The 19,480-nt window shown below is 34.5% G+C and overlaps 1 protein-coding gene across 5 annotated transcripts in view; it reads left to right on the forward strand.

Moving 5' to 3' along the window:
* The window catches only part of LOC115232327 (protocadherin Fat 4-like), a 648,900-nt gene that overhangs the window by 415,714 nt on the left and 213,706 nt on the right, over positions 1-19,480 (forward strand). For all 5 annotated transcript variants that reach the window (XM_036508327.1, XM_036508328.1, XM_036508334.1 and 2 more), the window contains exon 6: positions 11,350-11,412. In XM_036508327.1, coding sequence (XP_036364220.1) covers positions 11,358-11,412 — 55 coding nt within the window. In that variant the 5' untranslated portion in view covers positions 11,350-11,357. The remainder of the gene's footprint in view (positions 1-11,349; positions 11,413-19,480) is intronic.

Raw genomic sequence — 19,480 nt, forward strand, 5'->3', positions numbered from 1 at the left:
TATATTATGTATTACTATATTGTAGGAGAAAATTGTTTTCCTATTTTGTTTCCTTTATATTTATGTTACATTTTATTTTATGCATACATTCTCTCTCTACTTATTTGAGCATCTGTATATACCTGTGTGTATGTGTGTGTGTGTGCACGTGCATATATATGACAGAATGCATGTGTTTGTATATATATATATATATATGTGTGTGTATGTATGTATTTGTAAATGTGTATGCATGTACATAAGTATATATACGTGTGTATGTATACATATATTTATGTATATGCACACACACACATGTATGAGAGAATGTGTGTGCTTGTATATATACTTGTATATATATGTATGTATGTATTTGTAAATGTGTATGCATGTACATAAGTATATATACATGTGTATGTATACATATATTTATGTATATATGCACACACACACACACATATATGGGAGAATGTGTGTGCTTGTATATATATTTTAATACATATGTTTATATTTGTATATATGTATATATACATGTGTGTATGTATATATATATTAATGCATACATGCATACACACACACATGGGAGAATGTGTGTGCTTGTATATATATTTGTATGTATATGTATGTATATATTTGTACATGTGTATACATACATGTGTGTATGTATATATTTATGTATGAATGTATGCATACACACACACACTGTGCAAACCATATTACATATGAAATATTAAAACTTTGTGATACCTGTCGATTCCTGTCTTATTTATGAAATATATCTTCTGTCAATATTGGTGATGTGCTGCTCTAAATAGAGAAATGAGAATTTTATATTACATTTCTTATGCAAAGCCAAATAAGAAGGGATAAAGCCCAGTGCTTTTATAATGCAGAGAGAAAAAAATAATAATAATAGTAGGAAAAAATATTCTTTTTCCACCTTAGTTGCTTCAAATAATAATAATGATAACGCCCCTTGCTGTCTCTGGTTGAGACTTGGGTGCAGCATGTATAAATTAAAGCAGAAACAAAACAATAATAATAATAATAATAATAATAATAATAATAATAGTAAAATTTTAGTCCACAAGTAAGAAAGTATTCTAATATTGGATATTCATTCATAGCCCTCTTTGATCCAGTGAACACACACACACACACACACACATATATATACTTATTTATTTATTTATTGTTGTCTTATTTCATTACTTTATATGTTTGTAGTAACTGAGAAACTAATCTCACCAGTCTATCACAGGTAACTTTTACCTGCAGGTAATATTGAACTCGACACTGCAAGACAATGAAGCACACAACAAAGATTTTTACACTACCTATATTGGCTGCATGAACTAAGCTATTTGTAATTTTAATATATTGATAGGCCTACATACTTTTTTTTTCACCCCCTCCTAGGTTTGACCCAAGGGAACATTGAGGATGTGATAGCAGGTGATTGAGAGGGCTGCATCAACACTCATTTGGTACTCATTTCTAGTCTCCTCAACTGGAACAACAGGAAATGAAGTGTCTTGCTCAAGAACACAATACACTACTTGAATCAGGAATTATGGTCTTGTAAAGAGGTAGACCCAGGAAGACATGGGATGAGGTAGTGAAGCATGACTTTCGAATGTTGAGCCTCACAGAGGCAACGTCGAGAGACCGAGACCTCTGGAGATATGCTGTGATTGAGAAGACCCGGCAAGTAAAGTGAGATCACAGCCGTAGCCTACACCAGTGTCGCATAACCAGCCCATTTAAAAAGTACTCATTGTGAGATTTAAAAATAGTAATTTACATTTGAATTGTCAGGTGACACGCCATGCTTGAGGAGACTTAATGAGTCAAGTAAAATCAAAATCAAATCAAAATCAAATGGAAATTGTAATTGTGGCCGATGACAGTGCTGCCTGACTGGCTCTCGTGCTGGTGGCACGCAATAAGCACCATTCATGCATGGGTTATTGCCAGTGCTGCCTGACTGGCTCACCATGCCAGTGGCACATAAAAAGCTCCATCCAAACATAGTCGATACCAGCTGTAGAAACTCTGCCAAATCAAGATTGGAGCCTGGGGCAGCTATCTGGTTCGCCAGCCCTCAGTAAAAATCGTCCAACTCATGCTAGCATGGAAAGCAGACGTTAAACGATGATGATGAATATAGACAGTACACAACTGAATACCATTCTTGCAATTTATTCCTCACTCTACTGATTCTGCCAGCTTTCCTTAGCATGGACAATCTATTAGCTTTTTAAGATCCGCAATAAATGATATTAATCAAAAAATTATCCAATTGAGACTTGTTAATTTATGGATTCATTTCCTCACTTCCCCATCACTTAGTATTTATCTCATGCAAGTGCCATACATTTAAAAGCAAATGGAAATGCTTTTTGAGCCTCAAAGGGCTGTTAAGGGCCGGTGTGAAACTCAATTTTTATAACATGAAGCAGATGAAAGATGAGACGTTGTTATGCCTGTTATTGATCCATTATATTTTTTGCAATATCTATGTATTGGATACAGGATTTTTATATAGATTCAGGTTTCTGCTGCTGATTGGTCTCTCCTACTTCTTCAGTGTGTTCTTTGGGATCTCTCCCACCTTTTCAGTGTGTTGTTTATCTTGTAATTTCATTTCATAATGGGAAAATCATGAAGTTCTTTTTTCTTTGAGTTCCATAAAAGTGTTTTTTATGCCGTTAGTGTTGTTTTGCAGTTCTCTTTATATTGGTTCCTTTGGTTACTTCTGTGTATTTTACGTGACAGATGATCGTGTTCATATTTGCTAATGAAATTGACTGTGAGGTCATGGATGTCTAGAAAATATAGATTCAAGCAAAAGTGTTATGTGAGATAAATTGTAAATTTATCATCACAGTGTGGGGAAATATATTTTCTTCTTCTTCTTCTTCATGAATTAAGTTCTGTGATAAGTTCAATCAACAAATATTTAATGTTACAAATTAAAATGTCTTGAGATTTCATCATTGCTAATAAATGGAAAATGCTGAAACATCATTAAATACAACTATGATGGCAGCATTCCACATATTTAGTAATAAAGTGTGTGTGTATGTGTGCAAATCATGGAGTGGAGTCCCTCATGTGGTCCAGTTCCCTCTTTGACACTCTTCTGGCAATTCCAGGATAGGTGAAGATCTCCAACCCCATAAGTCAATTCACCTCAGAGAAGGCCACTCCAATGTAAAATGTGCAGTTTGCTGGTCACTGGAGCCACCTTAACCCACTGACCCACTGTGGTCAGACCTCCAAGTCAGAAGAGTGGGATCTGGTTGTTCAGACTGACTCTCAGTTTAAAACCACTAAGCCCAGGCTGGGGGTGAAATCCCTGCAGTGATGAAGAAGTGACAAAAATGACTGGCAGTCACAACCTCCTTAACACCACATCTAAGAAATCTCTTTCTTTCTCATAATCTTTGGACACAATGCAATACCTATTTCTTTACTACCCACATGGGCTAAACACAGAGAGGACAAGCAAGGGCAGACAAATGGATTAAGTCGATTATATCGACCCCAGTGCGTAACTGGTACTTATTTAATCGACCCCGAAATGATGAAAGGCAAAGTCGACCTCGGTCGAATTTGAACTCAGAATGTAACGGCAGATGAAATACGGCTACGCATTTCGCCCAGCGTGCTAATGTTTCTGCCAGTTCACCTCGATGCAATACCATCACACTTTCATGTGTTTACGTTCCTGTTGCCTCATGCTTTTGATCTAAATGAAGCTGGGAAGTAAATTTCTGCAATTCATTGTAGAAAGTTCACGCAGTGGAAGTTGTGGCTTCAAAACGGTATCTGTCAGTGTAGTGGTGATACTAGTTAGCTGATAATGCTACTTGTCACTACTGTTACTACTACAACTACATCTGGTGACTAAATATGCCTGTTAATATCAAATGGCACTAAACACTGATTGGTTGGTAGAATAGGAATGCCTACAGACTTATTCAATAGTTGCAAATTAAATCTGGGTCCAAATTAATATCACTTGTCCAATTCAAATGTAGTCTTCTTTTTATCATTAGTCTCACTTACAAATGTAAGAAGGGGGAAAATGGTATCTGTGGCTTACCTTTTTGAGATTTTAGTATGTTGATCTATTTTCAAGATGGACAGATGTGATATGAAGGAGATTTGGTTGATATTTCTAGCAGGTTGAGCAGCCACGTAGAGGTTTCCTTGTTGGCTTGTATGTCTTAGTTCTACGAAACAAAAAAAAATAAAAGAATGGCAATAAATGTGCTGCTGGCTTTGTATGGTGCAAATTGAAAAGCCTTTTGTTGCTACCAGCTTCATTATAATGATAATACAAGCATTATAATTAATGTTTAATCTCATGGCTAATTATCTTTATATAGAAGTATCATTTCTTTATTTTTGTCAATTATAACATTTTCTATATTTCCTGTATTGTATACTACATATATTGATATATATATTATTGTGAAGATTTGCACAAGTATTGTGTGTCTGTGTGTGTGTGGACTTAGATGGTTAGATAGATAGATGGATGGATAAATATATATATATATATATATATATATATATATGCATATGTATATGTGTATATATATAATATATAATATATATATATGTGTGTGTATATATATATAATATATATATGTGTATATATATATATATACATATATATATATATATATATGTATGTATGTATGTGTGTATGTATGTGTGTATGTATATATATATATATATATATATATATATAATATATATATATATATATATATATATATGTATATATACCAGGATAGTTATATTGAAAGACACATAGTAATGGGAGCAATCAAACTTACCAACCCATATACAAAGGTTTATAACTAGCTTTGTTTAACTATGTCTATGCAGCAGTGAATGAGATCGATTAATATTGGTTTCAAATTTTGGCATAAGGCCTGCAATTGTGGGCGGTGAGGTGTGAAAGTCGATTACCTTGACTCCAGTGCGTAACTGGAGCTTTCTTTATCAACCTCAAAATGATGAAAGCAAAGTCAATCCCTGCAGCATTTGAACTCAGGATGGAAGGAGTGTCACTAAGTGGGGTTTTTTTTCCAGCACAGTAACAATTCTGCCAGCTTGCTACCTTAAGATCAGTTAATATTGATATGATCCTTTTAGCATGCCCGGCGAAATGCTTAGTGGTATTTCATCTGTTTTTACGTTCTGAGTTCAAATTCTACTGAAATTGACTTTGCCTTTCATCCTTTCGGGGTCAATAAATTAAGTACCAGTTGCATACTAGGGTCGATCTAATCGACTGGCCCTGTCCCCAAAATTTCGGGCCTTCAGCAGAAACAAATATTGATATGATCCTCATCTGTCTTTACGTTCTGAGCTCAAATTCCACCAAGATTAACTTTGCCTTTCATCCTTTCGGAGAAAGAGGTTAACTGTGCTTGCAGAGTCACTGGGTAACAAAACTAACAGGTGCAGATAGTCCAGAGTAACGTCTGTGCAAGCAGTTTCAGTATATAGAAGTGAGGGAGCTAAGAGAACCGGTTGATAACAAGAACAATGGCTTCAGAGAGAGAGAGAGAGAGAGACAAGAGGAGGTGGATGTGTAGAGACACAGGATAAGAGATAATTGAAATATAAGAGATAGCAGGGATGACAAGGGTAGCTAAAACAACTGGTGGTGTTTATTACTAACATTCCATCCGTGAGAGAAATTTCAATTTTTATTTTTTTACTACCCACAAGGGGCTAAACAGAGAGAGGACAAACAAGGGCAGACAAATGGATTAAGTCGATTACATCGACCCCAGTGCATACCTGGTACTTATTTAATCGACCTCAAAAGGATGAAAGGCGAGAAATTAAAACATGGAGAATGTATATGTTACATAAACCAGTCATTTAACCCTTTAGCATTTAAACCGGCCATATCTGGCCAAAAATATTCTACCTGTTTTATGTTCAAACTAGCCATATCTGGTCTCTCACACCAACCCTACAATATTGTTTAAAAAATTAACAGCTACCTCATCAAAATCTCATAGCTACAAGATAATGCATGATTAATTCAAAACAATGTGAATAAAAAAGGATTAATTTTGGCAGAATAATGCGAACACTAAAGGGTTAAACAGTTGCAATGAACTTTCTCTATGGAGTTTATAAATGAAAACAATTAAGAAATACTTCATTAGATTCATCAATTTCAGTCTGTGGTCTGATAAGTTGTTGAATTACTGATAATAAAAAGTATGACTCAAAATAAGAACAGTTTGTCAGAGGTGAGAGAGAAGGTAGAAGAATTTCATGTGGTTGTGTGTGTATGTGTGTATGTAGATAGATAGTCTAGATGTGTATAGAGAGATTGAATAATTGCTGTTTTGAATAGCATTACAGTTAACTAATGCTTAGAACTCCATGGAAATTCATGAATAGCCAACTTCCAATCAAGTATTTAAACAAAATTTGTTCTCCAATTATCTTTGATTCTGTATATATTTGAATAATTTAGAATATATATATATCTGAGAGAAGAATAAAACAAAAGATTCAGTTAACCTCTTTATTATAACATCATCTGGCATTTCAAGGTGATTTTGCAATCATCTCTGTAACAATTACCACACAACAAACTTGTATATGCTAGTGAAACACATGTAAAGGTTATTTGATATATGATGCAATAATAAGGAGTTTAACTAAATCTTCCATCATATCCTGCTCTCATAGATAAGTAGTATAGTTTGCATGAAGCATTGTCTGATGTAGATAAATGTTTTTAATTTTCTTTAAAAAGCCAACTAATTGTGAGTCCTAAGAAATGATACAAGTTGATGGTTTGCTCTTTTATCTTGTGTTTCAATATTTAGAGCTTAGAACCGATTCTTCAGGAAGTCTTTAGAGATTTGATGCTGTGAACTCACCATTTTTTTTTGAAAATTGCTTGGAAAAGGTCTTTATTCCCCACCCCATGTCCAAAAATTGAAATACTACACAAACTACAAGCCATTGAATTGTCTCTTATAACATGCATTGCTTTGGCTTTTCAAAAAAATTAAAAAAACATTGAACATTGCAGGTTCATAGGTGCCAATGCCATGTAAAAAGCACTTGTACCAGTGCCACATAATGCACCAATGTCAGGGTTGTGTAAAAGCACCTAGTTTACACTGTAAAGTGGTTGGCTCATGAGTGCAATTGCGCCCTTGGGTGGGGCAAACCCCACCCACAGGTGCAGTTGCACTCGTGAACACATTCTATTGCACTCAAAGATCGATACATTCATGTACAAAATATAATAAATTTTTCAATTACAAAATTTATACTATATTCCGATGCCTATTTGCAACATAGGTCGCGTTTCCATTATCACTTAAAACAGATAGACTCGAACAGAAATTGTTCCATTTGAATGGAAATTTTGTTTTCACTATAAAACACATATTGCTAGGTTTGTACCACCCGCTTCAGCCCCAACTACTCTCTAACTGAAAACTATAGAATACCTCATAAGTAATATCAATGTTCTAAATTCAGTGGTGGCATTAATGAAGATGTTACATGTTAATTTAATGTGTTAAACTTATCTCTATTAATGTATATCGAATTATATATAGATACATACAAGATTTACTCAGATATAAGTGTTAGAACTTGTAGTTCGCCCACAGACCTTTTTCTTGCCCACTGCATTAAAAAGTTTTCCCACTCCTAGTCTAACCCATGCCAGCATGGAAAACAGACATTAAATGACGATGACACTGATGATGATATATATATATACAATATTTGTGCCGGTGGCACGTAAGAGAACCATCCGAACGTGGATGTTGCCAGCGCTGCCCCAACTGGCCTCCGCGCCGGTGGCATGTAAAAAGCACCATCCGATTGTGGCCATTGCCAGCCTCGTCTGGCACCTGTGCGGGTGGCATGCAAAAAGCACCATCCGTCTGTGGCCATTTGCCAGCTCCGTCTGGCACCTGTGCGGGTGGCACGTAAAAAGCACCCACTACACTCTCGGAGTGGTTGGCATTAGGAAGGGCATCCAGCTGTAGAAACGCTGGCAGATCAGACTGGGCCTGGCGCAGCCTTCTGGCTTCCCAGACCCCAGTTGAACCGTCCAACCCATGCTAGCATGGAAAACAGACGTTAAACGATGATGATGATGATGATATAATTAGTATACTGTTTTGTGAAGGTAAAATCAACAAAAAAAGTACTCCATTTGGTGAAAGATAAATATTGTTTAATAAATACAATGTATATTTTTATGAGCTACTAATATCATCTCATGAAACTATTAGTAGCCCATAAAACTACGTACTGTTTATTAAACAGTGTGTGTGTGTTAGTTTTACAAGGAGAGTGGTGACAGTCTAATGGAAACCAGCAAGTTGAAACTTCATGGGCCAGTGTCACACTTCTTGTAATGGTAAAATAAATATGCACTCTCCAAGAAATACTCTCTTTTACTTATTTCAGTCATTTGACTGTGGCCATGCTGGAGCACTGCCTTTTGTCAAGCAAATCGACCCCAAGACTTATTCTTTGGGAGCCTAGTACTTATTCTATTGGTTGCTTTTGCCGAACCGCTAAGTTACAGGGACATAAACACAGGCACACAAACATTTACACACACATACACATATATATATATATACATATTTACGACAGGCTTCTTTCAGTTTCCATCTACCAAATCCACTCACAAGGCTTTGGTCGGCCCGAGGCTATAGCAGAAGACACTTGCCCAAGGTGCCATGCAGTGGGAATGAACCTGGAACCATGTGGCTGGTAAGCAAGCTACTTACCACACAGCCATTCCTGCACCTGAGTAATGATGAGTGTGATGTAAAATTATTTTTATCACAACTCGACATAAAAACACAGAGAGCCTCTAGGACACCACCACTCGTTGCCTGCTTTCATAATGACATTTCAACACACCGTGATATTAAGTTATCTTTTGACCAAATACTTGCAACACAGTGTATTCTCTTAAACTGTCCTTAGGACCGGAGTGTGGTATTAAGTCAATTCATAGATTAAGTCTGCTTCCAAAAATACCATTCTTTTTAAATGCAATGCCATAGTTTGTGGATGCACTGTTCTTGAGAGCTGTCTAAAGTGTAGAAAAGCATGGAAAGAATAAACCATACAGGTAGGGGTGGGGGTAAAAGAAAATAGCAAACATTCTGAAATATGACATAAATTGTATACAAGTTTTTGTTTGTTTGTTTTATTTCCTACTGCATTATATAACTCTGTTTTAGGTTCTTGTATATTAAAACTTTGACACTTGATTCTGAAAATGACATTTTTCATACAAGAAACAGCTGTTCACAGAAATGATCATTGACGATGACAAGAATAAAAGGAAAAATAACTATTTCTTAAAAGAAGAAGACATGAAAATAAAGAATTTGTCTAAACATAAAGATGATGTTTGTTACTTTTATTCTGGTTCAGAAAAGGCAATCCTAAATATGTTCAGAGAACATTTTTTATTGATATAAATGCTTTTATTGTGGCAGTTTTAAGCAATGCCAACTTGTCAAGTGCTGTGAATTTTCTTTGATAGAATGTGTCATGTATTCCAAACCAAAGCATTTTGAAGTTTTGTTGTTGATAACCCTCCTCCACCTTTTCATTTAACTCTTTTCATGTGGACAGCTATATAAATGCATGCTGGGTTGCCTATGTACTAGAAACACTTAGCTTGTATAGTCTCTGATTGATGGGATTGCTGTTGTTTTTAGCCCCTGGTAGGCCTTGATTGTGCAGGCCTATGATCAAAGGCTTTCCAACTATGACTAATTAATCTTGTAGTCAAGAACAGTGTATCTAAGGGTACCTTATTCAATGTGTCCTTCTTTAACTTTTTTTTTTATTCTCTGACATAAGTCATTCAAATAGCACATGTTGAAACAGTAACTCTTCCTCTCTACAAAGTTATTTCTCAACATAGTTTCCATAACAAGCAATGCATCTGCACATGTTCATAACAAGCAATCCATATGGTGCATATGTAATGCTTGTTATGGAAACTCAATGAATTCAACTCTTTAAACTTCATTGAAAAAATTCAAGTGCTAGTAGGGTGCCAAGAGCACCATCCAAGCATGATCGTCGCCAGAGCAGCCAACTGGCTTCCATGCTGGTGGCACGTAAAAGGGCACTATTTGAGCGTGATCATTACCAACATCGCCTTACTGGCACCTGTGCTGGTGGCATGTGTAAAAAGATTCGAGCGAGGTCATTGCCAGTACTGCCTGACTGGCCCCCGTGCCGATGGCACGTAAAAAGCACCCACTACACTCTCAGAGTGGTTGGTATTAAGAAGGGCATATATCTGTAGAAACTCTGCCAGATCAAGATTGGAGCCTGGTGCAGCCATCTGGTTTGCCAGCCCTCAGTCAAATTGTCCAACCCATGCTAGCATGGAAAGCGGACGTTAAACGATGATGATGATGATGATGAATATTGTACCTTTACACTTACTTTCCCATTGTCTTTTCCATCAAATCATAGTCCTTGAGAGCTATCCTTTATTGGACCAAACTGGTGGAAGTCAGACAATGTCAGATCCAAGTTGTATGGCAGATGGGATATCACTGACCACCTCGATATGTCAGTTGCCTTATTTCTTGCCAAAGATGTGTATATTGTGCATTATCATGGTAAATGTGGATCATTTGCAGACTCTTGTTCTTCCTCCTAATGTCTTCTCTAAACCTTTTTCGTGTCTCAGTATATCGCTCACTTTTTCGTGATACAGACATGTTCCAGAAAATCAAAGAGAATGACACCCTTGTCATCTCAAACAACTGTTGTCATAACCTTTTGTGCCAATTGCTGCCTCTCTTAAATTTCTTACACCATTCCAAGAACTGAGCCTTATACATATATAATCTTCATCATCATTTAATGTCCACGGCTTGGATGGGTTGACAGGATCTGATGAGTACAAGGACTGCATTATATACATATACATGCGCGCACACACATGTACATATATAAAGATATATATATATATATATATACATATATATATATATAAGAACATGAACTGAGCGGGAGATATATTTTTATTAGAAATATTATCCTAGCTATTTGAAGCAGATATCTGGACAGAATTAATTTATCTATTTTTCCTCTTCTATTATTGATCAGAAATATATTCATCATGAACAGATTTCCAATTTCCTATCTTTTCTTCTTTTTTCCCCACATTGGTTTCCATTCAGTCATTTCTAACATGTATAAAGACTATTGAATTGTTCCATTTGTTTGTTTGACAGAGGGGGAGAGAGGTTCTTCTCCCATAATATTGATTTTTCTCTCTGTTTTATTCAATAGATTTGTTTATGAGAACCATGGAGCATTCTAGGACTAAAATCATTTTTCCTGGTTTTCTAACAGGTAAGAAAATGGAAAAACCTTTTAAATTTTTATTGCTGTATCATTTATAGATTGCTAAAATTATATAATTCCAGCCTTTTGTTTTGTTTTCATTGGTAAATTTAATTCAATTTGGTCAGGTAAAACTGATGAATGGGCAGCTAATAGTGACCATTACCAATGGCTAATTTTATAATTATATTTTTAGTGATTGATTGTTCTAAATGGAATTTGGAACATTATGAAATTTTTCCTTCAAATATCTTTTTTTTTTGCCATGCATTTTATGAAATACTTTGGTATTTTTAACTGCTTTTTCTCATTTATTTATTACAATTATTATTATTATTATTATTATTATTATTATTGGATTCTTTTATGTTTCACTGCAGGCTTTATAAATATTTTCTTTAGTGTCTGTGTTAGTGTGTCTGTATGTCTGCCTGTGTACTATACTCATGTGTGTCTGTGCACTTAAAAAGAACATTCAAACTGACTGTCTGGCACTAAAAAAAAAAACGGGATACAGCACCAAAAAGGTAGCTTCCTTTTATAGAAATTCCATCTCGCTTCAATTTCATGATACTAAATTTAGCAGTTTTCCCCTGCTTTTATCAACAGCAACACCATCATCATAATTTTTGCCTCCAATCCTCATATTGACATGGATCCTTTCATTTTTCAATCCTTCATCCACTCCCTATTATTTTTCATGGAACAATTAATTCATTAACAATTTTCTTAACCCACAGTTATGCATGTGTGTGTGTGTATATATATATATATATAGTAGAATATAAGGATAAAAATCACATAATGATTTTTATCAGGTAGTCAGCATGCTATAAAAATTTACAGGTAATTTATGCATTAAATTAATAATCATATACATTTATATATATATATATATATATATATATATATATAAAGAGCATAGGCTCGAAACGTGAAAGATTTTCTCACTTTCCCGAGCTTCAAACTAATACACCTGCTTGTTGTTCATGCACCTGCCTTTGTCTTTTGTTTTTCTGTAAATTTCAATTATACATACATACATACATATCTATATATATATATATATATATATATATATATATATATATATATATGAGACAGAGAGGGGGGGAATGGATGCACTCAATACATGACAATTTTACTGTTCAGTTTTTTGGCTCTTATTTTTAGTCATTTTAAACTTCCACATTTGTGTGACACATATACACACACAATTATATTTGTGTAGTGCACTGTATTGATCATGATGTATAACCAGTGTTTAGAACACTTCGACAGATCCTTATTTGAGGAGCAAATCAGTTATTATTTCATGTGTCTTACTGCAACCCTTGTCACTGAATTGTTTATGTAAATTCTTTGACTCATCTCAGCATACTTGTTATGTATATTCATACCATAATATTGTCCAAGGGTCATTATAACTTAGAGCTGTTTTTTATGTTATGCAATCTCTGATGATTTAATAATGTATCCTATCCATAAGGTATTTCCTTTCATAATAGATATTATTGTCAATGAAATATGTGTAAGAATGTAGTGAACATACATAAAATATTTATTTTTACACTTGTTTTCTCTCTCATTCTCTCTTTCTCCCCAACATACATACACACACACAAGTCAATATTTTTAGCTAGACATTCAATCACTACAAGTTTGATAAGTATGATAGAATTACACTTCCATAGATGATGTCTTACAATTGCTAATTTAAAAGTTTGTATTAGTTACCAACGAATATTTCTCCCCCTGTTTTCCACTTACATTTGATCCACTTTAACTTTTCTTTAATGTTCCAGACATCAAAAATACTTTCACCCACTCAACTATCAATTAATTAGTTGTTTACTCCCAAGCAAGTTAACTGGGGTTGTACCTTGCTAGAAATTTGCCAGCATAGAAATAAATGTTCTTACTTCAATCATACTCCATACAGTTGAAAGTCTACAGAAACACAACACCTACACACGACATGAAAATGATCAAAGAATATACATATTGAAATATTGCTGCAACAAGAACTCAAAACATAGGTTATAGCCCAATAGGTTTTTGGTCTTCTAATAATAACTTGACTAAAAAAAGAATTCAGATAATGGATAGGAAATTATTTTCAACAAATTTACATTATCAAACTATGGAGTAATATCTAAATATATCTATTAGTAAATTTCAGATTTCAGAAGCTAAATAAAATATTTTCTTTGTGCTTTCCCAAAGACTATGTTATAAACCTAAACTATTTATCTATTCTATCTTGTTCAGCCATTATGTGCTTCTTCTCTACTAGATTATTTGATTACATAAGATAACATCTTTATATTACACACCTAGATAACAGGTGTATAAATAATGTATATATCAGCATTGTATGATAAAGATGTAGTTACTATAATTGTTTCTGAAAGGATTTAGCAAGAAATGTATTCCATCTAAAAATATTTCTTTTATAAATTCATTTGATACATGTTTTAACACTTCCCATTTATCATCACTGCCACCACCACCACCACCACCTCCTCTTCATCAGTTAGTCTTAAATTTAACAGGTTTGCAAAACAGTTAATTTCCACTTTTCTCAACCTTGCATCACCACAGTTATAAGGGGGAATACTTTAACCCTTTAGCATTCAGATTATTTATTCAAACATAGCCCTTATTGATATGCATCATTTTGAATTAATTATGCATTATCTTGTAGCTTCGAGATTTCAATGATATGATTGTTTATTTCTAAAATGACATTGTAGGGTAGGTGTGAGAGACTAGATCTAGCCAGTTTGTACATAAAAGAGCTAGAATACATGGACTGGATGTGGCTGGTTTAAGTATTAAAGGGTCAAAGATCTAACTTTGCTTCTCCTTTTTGTGTCTTCCTTGCTCTTTGTCTGACAGAGACATCTTTTAATATTAACTCAAAGCACATTTTTATTCAACACTTATCATCCTTTTGCAGCAATATATTCATCTCTTCTGTAAACATATTCTAATGTCTTTAACATCCAGTTCTTTCCTCATTTTACATACGCATGCCCTTTAATTCAAATTAATATTGCACATCTTTCTACTCTTAACTCAACATCCTTGTAACCAGTTCATATTCACTGTCCATATCTCATATGTCATCTTATACTACTTGCCCAAGTTTCATACGGTCTTCTTTTGGTACAGAAAATACCGAACTACACAAAGAAGGATGAATTGGTGTGTCATCATCCGCAGTGCTAAGGTTATGATGTTTCTCAAGAGCACAGCATTGGGTAACCTTGAAATCAGAAAGATAATTAACAATCAGCTCATAATTGACTAGATCAGCATGGAGATGGCTGCGGTGAAAGTAGGGTGTATATTTTGTAATAAGAGGATTGGAAGAAGTTCATGGATATGCTACATGTGTTGGTAATAAAGGGGTATTTTCTTGTACAAAAGAACAAAACAAAGGACAGCAAAGAAAAGAACAAAAAGGGAATATTTGTATCAGTGAGAAAATGCGAGAGAGAGAGAGAGAGAAGGTCTATGTCATTAAGGAGAGTAAAGGGGGGGTAGAAGATCTACAGGGGTTGGACAAAATAATGGAAACACCTTAGAATTTCAAACAAATTTAATTTGATATGGAGTAGGACCACCTCTGACAGTAATTACAGCTTGAATTCTATGAGATATGAATTCATACAAAGTTTGAATTGTAGTGATGGGATTGCTGTTCTTGTAGTGATGATGGTGGAGGATATGGAGTCCTTACTTGTTTTTCTAAAATGCACCATAAATGTTCAATAATATTGAGATCTGGGGACTGTGGTTGCCAGATAAGATGTTCCACTTCACTAGAATGTTCCTCATGCCATTCAGTAACAACTTTAGCTGTGTAAATTGGTGCATTATCATCCTGAAAGATTGCATTTCCCTCCGGAAACAGTTCCACAACCATAGGATGAATTTGATCAGATAAAATGCTTGGATAGTCTTAACTATTAATTTTGCCATGAAGGGAAACCATTGGGCCGGCAGATTTCCAAGATATAGCCCCCCTCCCTCAGATCATCACAAATCCTCCTCCATGTTTAACAGTTGGAAAAAGTCAGTCTGGATCAAATGCTGTTAAAAGGGCTGTCTCCACACGTATACTCGGCCAGTGGTTGGAAATAAGGTAATGGATGACTCGTCCAAGAAAATAACGTTCTTCCACTGCTTTAGGGACCAATTCTGTAGGTTTTTACTCCACTCTAAATGCTTTACAATGTTTGTTTTTGAAAGTAGTGGTTTTCTGATTGCAGCCCTCCTGTGAAATCCAGCTTTGTGCAGCTCCCAGTGAACGGTTTTTGTGGAAACTGGATTCTCAAGGTGGTCATTAAGCTCTGCAGTAATTTGGGGAGCTGTACTTTTATGATCCTTTCTAACAATTCATGTAAGAGTACGACAGTCCCTATCTGAAAGTTTTGGTTTCCTTTCAGAGTTTTGTTTCGAGAAGGAAGTTTTTCTCTCTTTCTCAAAGGCCGTCATTACTAAGACAGTATTTCTTCATACACCAAATATTTCGGCTGTTTTCCTTATGCTAGCACCTGCCATATGAGCACCAACAATTTGATTTCTTTGAAAGTCCTATAGATCTGTCACTTTAATGAATTTTAATAACTTTTTCTGATGATATCTGAAAAGAAACAGCAATTTTAACAAAACATATTAAGTAACATCATCATCATCATCATCATCATCATCGTTTAACGTCCGTTTTCCGCGCTAGCACGGGTTGGACGGTTTCGACCGGGGTCTGGGGAGCTCGGGACTGCCCCAGGCTCCAGTCTAGTCTGGCAGTGTTTCTACAGCTGGATGCCCTTCCTAACGCCAACCACTCCGCGAGTGTAGTGGGTGCTTTTTACGTGCCACGTTCGGATGGTGCTTTTTATGTGGGGGGGGTGCAGAAATATAGGGGAGCACCAGTGGGGAGGGGTGGTTCAGAGAAATGATGACAGGTTCTAGGCAAGTAGAACGTAGGATATCGAGAGAGGGGTAATGCATGGTGAAATAGCGTATTGAAGAGGGGGTTCGAAGAGTAGACACCTATAATGGTGGTGGGAGAAGCGACATCCGGTATAGATGGAGCAAAATATAGAGATATCCGGTATTGGTGGTGGGGGTGGGAGTAATAATAAATAAAAAAACATAAAAATAAACAAGCTTTTGACGGTTTTATAGATATTTCAAAATTACGATGCTTCCATTATTTTGTCCAACCCCTGTATATTATTCTGCATTTGTCTTTTATAAACACAAGCATGATCAAAATGTTTTACATAAAGAAAGAGCGTCATGAAGATCTATAAATTTATGCTTTTGAAGATATATTGATAAATATTTAAATTAAAGTGAAATGAATGTAGCTGTAGAAGTTACACTTTTATCTTTTATGTGTTCTAGACCAACACTTAAGGCCATGCTGGGGCAATATGGTTATTCTTTTTTTTTTTCCAGTTATTAGGTTTAAATGCTTGTCAATATTGTGAAAGCGAACAGATACGCACATTGGCAAAAGTGAAAGTAGATGTGATAATTACTTAGAGAGACATACAGACAGACAATGTTAGTACCACATAAAAAAACACCCGTTTCAGTGCCATCTAAAAAGCAGCCAAACCGGTGTCACATTAGAATAACACCCAATATAGTTTCTAAAGTGGTTGCCATTAGGAAAGGCATCCAGCCATAGAAACCATGCCAAAACAGACAATCAGTCTGGGCAACTCTCCAGCTTGCCAGCTTTTGTCAAACTGTCCAACCCATGCCAGCATGGAAAACAGGCATTAAATGATGATGATATATGAATATGCACACACACACACACACACACAGAGTAGCTTTATATATATATAATATATATATATACGCACACGCACTCAATATAGTAGGTACTATTTGTTGGTTTGTCATCTCAGTGAAAGCTCCATTTTATACATCATCACCATTTAACGTCTGCTTTCCATGCTAGCATGGGTTGTGTGTGTGTATGTATGTATATGTATATATATATATATATATATATTATATATATATATACATACATACACACACACACACACACACACACACACACACACACACACACACACACACAGTAAGTAATTCTTCAATAGATTTAAATTCAGAAATACATTTGAAAAATTATGAGAAAATAATACTTTTCTTTCTTTCTTTTTTTTTTTTTTGTAAATAAACTATATATACAACAAAAGAATGCAAGCAGGAATTTGTTGGTTTTTTTATTTTTTAAATTTCAATGCAGAGAACAGCTTAAAGAATAAGATGTGGTAACAAACAGAATTTTAGAATTCAACAGTTGATTTCCTAATCTAAATATCAGTGTATGTGGACAACTAGTCTCTTCAGACTTTGGAGTAGTATTTTGTCAACAGTCTCATCTCGGTTTGTTCAAAAGTGGATATTGATTTATCTATATATTTATCTTACATATTTTTCCCAAAGGCAGATTTTTGTTGTTTTTCTTTCTTTTTTTTTTTTTTAGATATTAGACTTGTGTGAATTATCAAACTATTTCTTGGCATAAATAATTTAAAAGATGGAGAATGTTCCAAGACTGAAATTTGAAATTATATAATCATTCTTCATTTTTTGTTTGTTTGTTTGTTTTCTGTTTCTTTTTCTCGAAAAAAAATCCCTTGAGATTTTTTCTTTTAATCATATGTGCACATATGTACGTCTATATGTGTGTGTTTATGTATGTGTGTGTATATATATATATATATATATATATATGTGTGTGTGTGTGTGTTTATGTGTACATATGTGTGTGTGTGTGTTTATGTGTACATATGTGTGTGTGTGTGTGTGTGTTTATGTGTACATGTGTGTGTGTGTGTGTGTTATGTATGTGTGTGTGTGTTATGTGTACATATATGTGTGTGTGGTGTGTGTGTGTGTGTTTATGTGTACATATATATATGTGTGTGTGTGTGTTTATGTGTACATATATATATGTGTGTGTGTGTGTTTATGTGTACATATATATGTGTGTGTGTGTTTATGTGTACATATATATGTGTGTGCATATGTGTCCGTATGTGTATGTAATAATGTACAGATTTAGTTCAGACAAAGTGGCTCAAAAATAAAGTCCATCTCCATATTTGAAATGCAATCTCTACAACATTATTACTTGGAGACTGGCTAATATTGTTCTTATCGTATTTCACGATATAAGTTCAACTTTATTTCTGAGTGTCTCTTCACTTTAGCTGCTGTGTCTTTTCTCCATCATGGTATATATTATTGCTCTCAATTCGGTATATCTTTTTCCTCTTTTATTGAATTTTCTTACTAAGTTACTTTGCATGAATAAGTATTATTGCTGTAAATGCACAATATTTCTGCACATGGGTTACTCTATCATCATCATCATTTTTAATAATCATAATAACCATAATAATAATGAGCCTATTTTACGCAGTGCTCTGGTGTGCTAACAATAAAAATACTTGTGCATATGTGTATTGTATTTATACATATGTACATATATATACATATGTGTGTGTGTGTATTGTTATATTTTCCCTGATGATTGAGAAATGTCATATAACATTTGTCTGGAAAGAAATGCACTAATTAACCATCAAAGTAATTAAGGACCCTGTATTACGTAGGCTGAGGGCTATATGCAAAAGCTCTCAAATTAATTTGGTTATGGAGCCCATTCATCATCATCATCATGTTCTCTGTTCATATTTCTTCTGGACTCAATAAAATAAAGTACTAATCAAGAACTGTGTACTTTTGTTGACCTATACCAACCCTTGAGACTTGTGTCTAATTGTGTCTAATTTAAACAACAATAATGATGATGATGGTAATAATAATAACAATAATAATAATGATCCATTTTCCTAAAATCAGATATTGCGTAGTTAATTTCTATCAGAATAAATATAAAATTTTTATTTTAATTGAAAATTAAAATAAAACATTTTTCTTAATTGAAACTTTTTTTTTCCACAGAAAAGCTTTTAAAGTTTTGTGTCTTTAATAACTAAACAATTATCACATGCAAAAATTATTCCCAAAC

This window comes from Octopus sinensis, linkage group LG1 (assembly GCF_006345805.1).
Source record: "Octopus sinensis linkage group LG1, ASM634580v1, whole genome shotgun sequence".
Classification (NCBI taxonomy): domain Eukaryota; kingdom Metazoa; phylum Mollusca; class Cephalopoda; order Octopoda; family Octopodidae; genus Octopus; species Octopus sinensis.